Source organism: Manis javanica, chromosome 14, assembly GCF_040802235.1.
Source record: "Manis javanica isolate MJ-LG chromosome 14, MJ_LKY, whole genome shotgun sequence".
Lineage (NCBI taxonomy): Eukaryota > Metazoa > Chordata > Mammalia > Pholidota > Manidae > Manis > Manis javanica.
In genome coordinates, this window is record NC_133169.1 from 11,126,839 (window position 1) to 11,136,868 (window position 10,030).

The 10,030-nt window shown below is 46.2% G+C and overlaps 1 protein-coding gene across 3 annotated transcripts in view; it reads left to right on the forward strand.

Moving 5' to 3' along the window:
* Positions 1-9,706, forward strand: part of KCNN3 (potassium calcium-activated channel subfamily N member 3) — a 147,336-nt gene extending 137,630 nt beyond the window's left edge. For 2 of the 3 annotated variants that reach the window (XM_017676515.3, XM_073221184.1), the window contains exon 8: positions 3,971-9,706. In XM_017676515.3, the coding sequence (XP_017532004.2) occupies positions 3,971-4,267 (297 nt within the window). In that variant the 3' untranslated portion in view covers positions 4,268-9,706. The remainder of the gene's footprint in view (positions 1-3,970) is intronic. The other variant, XM_037016765.2, reaches the window with a different exon arrangement.
* The last annotated feature ends 324 nt before the right edge of the window (positions 9,707-10,030 follow it).

Consider the following 10,030-nt stretch of genomic DNA (forward strand, 5'->3'; position numbering starts at 1 on the left):
CCCAGGGTCTTGGGAGTGTTGGTTAAAGCTCTTGGGTTTCAGTATCAGAAAACTACTGGAACTTGGTTTAAAATGGAGGCGTTTATTATAAGGGTACAAAGAACTCATTCCAGGCAGAAGCTCAAAGTAGGCGTCTGGTCAGACTTCAGGAGGCACCTAACTAAATCCGGACCTGGGAATCCCTCAGCTCAGGAAGAATTCTCTCACCCTCTCTTCTCTCTCCTTCTGTTCAAGTGCCTGCCTCTGTTTTCTCTGCCTTTCTTTCTCTGCCCTCTCCCCTACCAGCTTTCTATGCCTCCATCTCCATGGCAGACCACGGCAGGCCCCTATCCAGGGAGTACACATTCACTTCTAGTCACAGGCAAAGACGAATTGGCCAAATACTATTGGTCTTGATGCTAAATTCTCAGAAGCCTGAGATGCCTGGTTGGTCCGGGTTATGTTTCCACCCTTGGACTAATTAGCTGTGGCCAGGAATAGGGTCATGTAAGGCAAACCTGGCGGGGTACCCACCCTGTGAGATGCAGGAAAGGCCCGACAAGATGCCTTGAGATGCTTCTTCCACAAGTAGCAATGTTACCGACCTCACCTCTCCCCTGGCAGGACACACTAGGGTTGATGTGCACCTGGGAATATCTGGCAAATGCGACTTCCAAGCCTGCATTTCTTCAGTGCCACCCATGGCCTCTCACAGAGATGGGGCCCAGCACAGAGCAGACAGAGGGAAGCAAAACCTCCGCAAACTGGGTAGGGGAACTAAGCCATCAGTAATCCGGGAACAAGTTACCTAGAAAGAAAGGGTGGAGAGGGGAGGGCCCCTGGGGGCCGGGGTGTGAGACCTGGAGAGGAGGCCCGCTCTGACATCCACCCTGTCTTTGCCTTTACCTCCCCGGAGACTCTCCCAAGGGCCTGGCAGCAGCTTAGCATATTTCACACTGGTCCACATTCACCCTGGCATCCTGTCACCAGGCAACAGAACAGAGGAGACGATATTGCCACCTCTCTCCCTTCTCTTTCTGTGCTTTGTCCCCTCAACTCCCCACCTTCCCACCCCTGCCTTTCCGTCTTCTTAGATTAAGAAAATGGCCTGTGGCCTCCAAATGTTATTTGCTAGATTGAATAGCCATCTTACAGCACGGCAGAGCTGGGAGGACTTGGACTCTTCGCTAGCTTCAATTTCTTCAATTGAAATGTAAAAGTAATTCCTACCATCTGAGGCTCCTGTGATCAAATAAGATAATATCTGTGACAATGCTTTGTAGATGATTAAGTTTTTGCAAATGTTAGTTCTGATTATGAATATAGATGAGGATGCCAAGATCCAAAGGAACAAAGTGACCATCCTAAGGTCACACATTTGGCGAGTGGCAGTACTGGGGTCGGGACCCAGGGGCCGGATTCAGTCCAGAGCTTGTCAGGGCACCCCTACAATCCAATAAATTTGTGGTTCTGTACATTCTGGGAAGAATATGCACCTGGAGAAGGTTCTGTGAATGTTAATTAATGAAGGAACTTCCATCTCCAAAGTCACCCTCTCCTCCGAGGGTGTCCACGATACAGGGTCCTGTGCTCACAACCACAGAGCTGCCTTCATTCTGCCCCTGTGATGACTCCTTTGGCGCCCCAGGCAATGCCTTGTGGGGCATGTCAGCATTTTCAGTCCCCTTCCCCTCACCTCCTCCCTGGCTTCTCCCATCACCACCTTCCGTTTGCCTCTTTTTTCCTCTCCTTTGCGTCCTCCTCCATTGGCCCCTGGGGCACCAATGGCTTCGGCATCCTCCTGGAGGAACTTGAAATTTCAGACAAAACAGAATCAGGGTGTCACGGGCAGATGACCAGAACCCCCAAGAGCCACAGTGCCACACAGCAGGGGGACGAGGCAGCCGCCAATCTGGCCCTCTGCCACTGCAGCCACAGGAACACGGCGACCGCGAAGAGTCCCATGAATCTTGCTCCCAATTCTGATGTCATTTAATTTTCAGAAAGAAATATGGCCGTCACATAGATGAGTGTTCTACAGGCCAAGCCCGGAAGCCAGATTATAATCAGAAAGTTGCCTGATGTAAGAGTGGTGTCAGAACAACGGCACAAAACTATACTGAGTGCATAATAAGCAGATGGTATTGGTTGGAACTAAAGTGGTTTAGTTGCAATTAAGTGAATTGAATTTGAGGGATATTTAGAGGTGGGGTTGGCAGGCCTTTGCTCTGGTAGGAGGTGAGCGTGTGAGGAAAGGGTGATACCGGGGCAACTCGAGGGAATGGCAGCACCTCTCCTGGAGGCAGAGAGCTTGGCACAGAGCAGATTTAGGAAGGAAAATGGCCCACTGGGCGTGAACTCCCTTTGGCTCTAGTCTGACCTGGTTTTATGACTTAACTCTCAGAAGGCAAGTTGATTTGATTACTTTTAAGTTTTAGTTTATTTTCAGCTTCCTGGAGAACCCCAGTTTGGCTCCCCCGCTGTCACAAACTCCTTCAATGTGCAATCACAGGTGTTTGCGAAACACCTGCTCCACAGAGGTGCCCGGGACTGGCCTCCCTTGGGGGTCTTCCTGCCTTTTCTTCAGCCGCTCAGGTCTTGGTGGTAAACACTGACAAACCTCTAGGTCTATGGACATCATCTGTGGCACAAAGGGCCTTTCCTCATCAGTAAAACTCCTACCTTGGCCAAAGGATGGAGTGGGTGGCAATTGTATTCATCCACTTGTTCTACCAACATCTTTTAGTGTCAGTCAGGTACATACCCCCTTGCTAAGCATGTTTATGTGTATTTGCCCATCACACAATGTTAGTTGAGCATCTCCTATGTGCCAGATTCTGCTTAAGGCCCTTGGGACATATTCCTGAACCCAGCAGGCAAAGATCCCTGCCCTGGAGAAGCTTTCCTGCTGGTGGGAGATGACAGAGAACAGCAGTAAGCAGTGGGAATAGCAAATTAGCTCGTGCAGTACAAGGAAGATAAGAAAAGAAAAAAGCTGAGCAGGGTTAGTGGGATCAGAAGTGGGGGTGGGACAAGGTGTATTAAGCAGGGTTTGGGTGGGGCTTCATTGAGGAGGTGACTTTTAAGGGAAGGCCGGGAGGAGGTGAGAGTGCCATCCATGGGATGTGTGGGTGAGGGAGGGTCCCTGGCAGACAGAGAGACAACATGGAGCCCAGGAGGTTTACCTGGGGAGCCTGTCAGGAAGTGAGCGTCAGGTAGGGGGCAGAGGGAGCGTGTGAGTGTGATAGATCCACAAAGGCCTCCACGACCACCGGAGCTCTGTGGGGGGACTGATCCTTCAGGGATGTCCCAGGAGGAGGATGCCCCTCCTCACTCACCAGGCAGGGGAGAGCCCGTAACCTCAGGGAGGCAGCGCCGCTTGGCTGCGGGCCGTGCTGGAGGAATTAGTTATGCTGTACCTGGTATGTTCTGGCTGCTGTGTAGAAAATGGGCAGGCGGGGCAGTAACTTCACTATGTGTAGTTATCATTAACTCCTATCTTACAAGAAGACCAAAGTTCAGAGAGGTTAAGGAGCCTGAGGAGGGCACATTATTAGAGAGCTGCAGACTTGCTTGAACCCCGACCTGACAATTATGTCTATTGCATGGCCCGCCCCTCCTCGCCCCCAAAACAGTCTTCTCTTTAATCATTAGGCGCAGCAGCCACATGATCTGAGAAACTGGCTATAGTGAGAACGTGAGCACAGTAGAGACTGGCTCCACTTAAGAAAAAGTACTGCTTCTTTTCCATTATATGTATTTTCTAATATGTTGTTATAATTCATATGCATTACGTTAGTACTAACTCACCCACTTGAGCCTCCATGTCTCCTGGAAAGTAAGCTGTTTCTCCTTCCTTGGCCGGATCCGACACGGCTGGTGCGGAAGCCGCTCGCGTTGTAACCTGGAGGAGTATTCCATCCTTCCCATTGCAGGTTCCTTTCTGATGACACGCTGTCTCCCCGTCTCTCATCTCTGTCTCTCCACGCAGATGCAGAATGTCATGTATGACTTAATCACAGAACTCAATGATCGAAGCGAAGACCTGGAGAAGCAAATCGGCAGCCTGGAGTCTAAGCTGGAGCACCTCACGGCCAGCTTCAATTCCCTGCCCCTGCTCATCGCAGACGCCCTGCGTCAGCAGCAGCACCAGCTCCTGTCTGCGGCCGTGGAGGCCCGGGGTGTCAGCGTGGCAGTGGGCACCACCCACACCCCGCTCTCCGACAGCCCCATCGGGGTCAGCTCCACCTCCTTCCCAACCCCGTACACAAGTTCAAGCAGTTGCTAAATAAAACTCCCCACTCCAGAAGCATTACCCATAGGTCTTAAGATGCAAATCGACTCTCTCCTGGTCACTTTGCCATCAAGGAACAATCAGACCAGGGAACTTAAAAAAGAGAGACGGAGCTAATTGACTAACTCATGTTCATTCAGCGTGCTTGGTTCGATATGCCTTGAAACCAGAAATCTAATCTCTGTTTAGGTGCCTCTACTTGGGAGCGGGAAGAGGAGATGACAGGAAGCGACGCTCTGGCAGGGCCCTTGCTGCCGAGTTGGTGGAGAACAGAAATCCACGCTCAATCTCAGGTCTTCACATGGGGGGGTGGGGGGTCAGGTGCACTGAAGTAGCCAGTGCACAGTGAAGCCGGCCCAGGAGAGGGTCCTGCCAGGGGAGGGGGCCGTGACAGGCTTGGGGGATGGGCTCCTCACCACTGGGTCCTCCAGCACACTTCTCTCCTTTCCTTTTGTCTAAGGAAGCCTGCAGATGACAAAAGTAAAAGAGAGCTGCCTACAGCTTGCCAAAACAGACGTTCTTCTCTCCCATACCTTACACAGTCATAAAATCCAATTTAGACTGAAAAAAAAAATACAAATGAAAAGCCAGATTTTCCATCCAATGTTAATACCCACATAAACCTGTGTCTGCAAGTGTGCGCACACACACCCATTTGCACGCGCACACACACACACATTCCACATTCCACCCAGGTCTTTTCTTGTTTGAATTTGACCTAAATGAACAGGGACCTGGTACCTTACCCTGCACACAGTAGACCCTCTCCAAGTGTGTGTTGAGTTGGTTGGATCTGAATGTGGGTGCTTCCAGTCCTGGTAGTTTGCTAGTACTGGCCACATTCTGACCTTCCCTGATGATGCAGGTCCCTTCAAGCACAATACAGGTTTCTTCACCCTGGATGTGCACCACACTGTTTGAGATGATTGCCAAGCCCAAACTGTTGGCATCCTGGAGGGATAAGCAGCCGTCTAAAAATAACAGCTTCTGCAGAGTTTTCTTCTTATACCCGAGCAAGCTGTGTTCCAGTGGGGCACACGACCAGGTGTATGTATGGCAGGCAAGAGGGACAGGATTTGTGCTTGTGTGTGCACACATGTACAAACGGGTGCGACCCAGTAACATCTGAGTGAATAAAAGTATTGCCTGGGATTGCTCAGCTCTGTTTATCCAGCAACAGGCTTCCAGGCCTAGATGTTAGGAATGCAGAGGGGTCAAGAGCCTCACCCGAATGCTGCTGAGCTGAAAGGACAAGTGATGGTGAGTGGCCCATGTGGTTCCTTCCACCTAACCCGAAATCACCTCCAAATGACAGATGAGATGACAGGGAGCCCTTAGGGGACCTTGTGGGTAAGGTAAGATGGCATGGATTTGTCAGTAGCCTTTTCCTACTGTGCCATGTTAATCTTGGTGCAAAAATTGTTCCAATTTTTTCTCAAACTTCATGTGGCTTCAGAAACATCACAATCCGGTGTTGTGACAGGCGTTGTGAGGAGAGGGCATGTGGATGCAAACATTTTCCATTGCTCCATAATCTGACCACCCGTGACATTTGTGACGTGAAGGCCATTGTGTTATTCATCATGTTTCCCATGCTGAGGGCTGTTGACTTCTGCCTGTGGGATGCTCACTCATACTGCAGGAAATATTTCATCTGTTTAGGGTAAAATAAAAGGGGGGTGATTTGCAAGTGGTTGCCCAGTGGGGTTTCACTTTGTACAGGACATCATTGCCATTCCAAAGGCAGCATCTGGCTGTGGAGTTTTCTTCTGCAGTGCTGTGTTGGGCCTTCCAAGGACAAGGGAATCATTATGCAGAAAAAGGTAGACAACCCTAGAATGAAGGCCACTATTTCAGGATCTGGTCTCTCTCTGAGCTTCTCTTCCTTTCTCTCTTTTTATTGCTGTTGTTCCTTTAATGGCCTCATTTTCATTTTGATGGCTCCTCTGTACATTTTCTTTGGTTGTTTTGCACACCACAGATGCCACTCCTGCTGTTGGTTTTTTAAGCTTTTTACTTGTTCTTTTAACTACTGGTTATCTGAAAGATCCCCCTGCTTTTTTTTTTAAGTCCCAAGAATGGTGCTCCTGTTTTCGGGGACAATTCAGGCAAACATACAAACAGATGAAATAACCATGCCATTTCTTTGTGGTGTTAGTTCCATTTCATGAAGTGGAGACCACTGACAGGTCAACCTGAGTATGCCAAACCTGATCATTTAACCTACAGCCCTCAGCTATTCATTCCTAGTCACCCTTTCCATCTGCTGTAACCCTGTGATATGTGTGTGTGTGTGTGTGTGTGTACATGTGCACCTAAATAGGGATTTAGTCTTCATCTCAAATAAATGATATGCAAGATCCCACTGCCACTTCCCCTGCCCACAAGTGTGTGCAGACCATTGATCCATTGTTGTGTGGATCACTCTTCTTTCACCCATCATTAATGCTGTACATTTAGGTAAGCCCTGAAGACCAAGTTACTAACACTATTAAAGAGAGTGGCTGGATTTATTTCCAGTAGCAGTAACCACTGGCATCCTAGAAAAATGTGGGTATTTGTGGCATGATTTGACCTATTGGTAGTGCAATAGCTATGTATGGTTTTTATTCTTGGTGAAAGAATACTTAACCTTCAAAAAACCCCAATCGAATCTGCATGTTGATCCTGCAATGGTAAATGGGAGGCTGCTTCTCTATACTAGTATTTCAGCTTTGTGGGGGGAAGTTACCCATTCTCCTGCAAGTATAATCAATCCTTGATGACTTAGGTATTGATTATCCATGCTGTAGATCACCTACATGTTATTCCTATAGCCCATCTTTTGGCTAATTCCGCTGCACCCCAGCATCCCAATCAGAATGGAAAAGGGGGCAGGTGGATTCTCTTATCATGCCTTTTCCTTATTTTCAAGTTTGGTGGTGGAGTTTTCATTGTCTACTCAAGAATTGGCTATATGTAAAAACTACTAATTACAATAACCTCACTGAACAGTGAACAGATTGAGTTCTGCCCACTCCTGGAGGGCTGACTCAGCAGCAGAGCCCCTATTATAACCTTGCTGATAACTAAGTGACAGGTAAAAGTACCCTAATATTCCCTAAAATATCTAGACACCCGAAGTAAAAATACAGAGCCACCCCCTCATCGCTTAAGCCATACTATAGCTTCATGTACTGTAAAGTCAGGGATGTACTGTGATACTTAGAGACCACAAATCTCAGTGGGATTTCAGGACATAGAATCAGCTGGTAAATCAAACCAGCCTAGGGGCTCACTCCTCCTTAGATTGAAGTCCAAATAAAAATCTGCATCTTGGGATCAAAGGCCACGTATATGCGATCATCATCAATAAGTTGTCATAAAGTGTCTATGAACTGTTCTTGCCATCCTCATAATATGTAACTTTGGGACGTCCTATCTCTAGAAATGCTTAATATCCAAAAGAACACAAGGGGTAAGGCCCTGAGTCACCACTAATTTCTGACTTCAGCAAGTACCAGTGGTGTAACAACAATCTTGTAAAATTAGGAGGTATGTGCAAGTAAAGTCTAAAATGCTGAGCAAGTGCAAGCTATTGTTATTTATTAAAAGCCAAGAAGGAACAGCATTGAAGACATAGTATTTTTAATAGACTTGATGATTTACTCCTTAGATTTTGAGTAATTTCCTCATGAATAAATAACCATGGAAAAGAAGAAAACTAGAGATACAGAATCAGAATAAAACTCTAACACTGGATCCACTTCTTTGGCTAATTAATATAACCACCTCATACCTCAATTTCTCTGAACTTAAAATGAAAATAATAGTTCATATTCTTAAGTACAAAGTATTCAATAGGTTTAAAAATGGAATCATTAGTGTCATCAACAGCAGCCCAGGCAACTCTATGTAGACCATACTTTGATGTTGCATCTGAATGTAGTCAACAGTTACCAAAAAGTAATTATTACATATCAACTAGATAGTGAAATTAGTTGGGAGAAATATGGGTGGGCACATAGTTCCAGGACCCCTCTCCTTCTTCAGAGTGCACCTCAACAAACAACACAACCCAAATTAAGAATCAGTGTTTCATCTGAACTAAATGGTGTTGCCATCATAGAACCCCAGCTGAGACACTATTAAGTCATTGCACTACCAGTAGGTTCCTACTCTTTTTCAAATTCTGCTTTCCAATCCTAAAATATGTCCCCAGTTCCATACAGTCATTCTACTTCCTGGAAGTTGCTTAGACGCAGATCAAGGATCCGTTCGCGGTCATCTTGCTGTCCCTACTGACTGTGGCGTTTGGTTTCAGTACCTTAGACAGCTACCTGGTGGCTTCCTGGTAGACTTGAAAACAACCTCTTCCCTCCAGTTAGCTTGATGACTCCCTGGACAGTGTCCTTCCTTCCTTCCTGCTGCCAAAGTAAACATTATGGGAATGGGATCATCGATACCACTAAGAAAGGGATAGCAATATTAACGGTCTGCCTCTGGTAGGAGAACAGGGTGAGTACTCTTCATCCCGAAAACTTATGCCAGGCTGCATGAATAGAAATTAACATTGAACTCCCGTCAGGCAAGTAATATGTAGATTTTTACTGAAATAGACCGAAGCTTATTAAAAAGTACTCAGTGCAATGGTATATAAATATATACAGATAGAGAAAAAAAATAACTGTGATCTTTTTTTCCTTACACCATTACTGGAAACGCCCAAACATGAACTGGAGTTCCCTCTGAACAAAACCATTATCAAATCTTCAACGTATGACCTCCAAATCTAGGTGCCAAGTGCCCTGTGACCGTTGTTTACACACCTGAGAAATACATTCTGAAAGCTGTAATCTTGGGCTGGGACCATGTGTTGAAACAAACAAAAGAGATGTTGTGACCAACCAAGCTGATGGAGGAAAAGCACAAAATTCAACACCAACCTGTAGTTAGGATCCCAAAGAGTGGCTGAATTTATACCCCCCCCTCTCCAAAACAAAAAAAGAAGAAGAAAATGAAATCAGTGACAAATCAAATATGAATCTGATTGGAACAGCCAACGTCCAAGTTCACAGAAGAAGGTCGGAGAATGAACAACATTCTCCAGCTGTGTCATATTGTCTCCGTTTTTGAATCTCAACCGGGACTGATTCACCTTCATCAGACATACTTTTTAATGAAACAACAACTCAATTTTGGTCCCAGACTCTCCATTCTGCACTGACCAGAAGAGAACAACAAATGAGAGAAACAGGATGTTAACGGAGGAAACATTTTCATGGCAAACTCAGAAACTGAAGTGTTTATATTCAGAATCAGATGAGCTTCAACATGAATTTGCATCTTGCCTCTCTGTACTGCTTGCTATTTTTTAATGATAGGAGAAAGCATAACGGTTTATTTTAAATATGAAATATATTGCTATATTATAAAATATATTGTAACTTTCAATTAATGTTTTGTATCAAACTAGTCTTCAGCAGGCTGAGTGTCAGCCTGCTCTCTCAACGACTGTTTCTGAGTACACATCACTGTTAGTGACTGTTGACACCCAGACCAAGGGTCTTTAGCCTACAGAACTGCCATATTCTAATTCTCCAAGACCTGACTGTTAGACACACAAGAACAGTATTCCAAGCTTAGGAGAATAATTCTACCCTAAATTCTATCAAGCCATTTCAGAAGAGATCTTAGAAGCCATCACTCCTTTAGCAGCTGTGCAAAACCCGTTTAATAAGCGCAGGCTCTTTCTACATAAATGCAGAGGCCCCATTG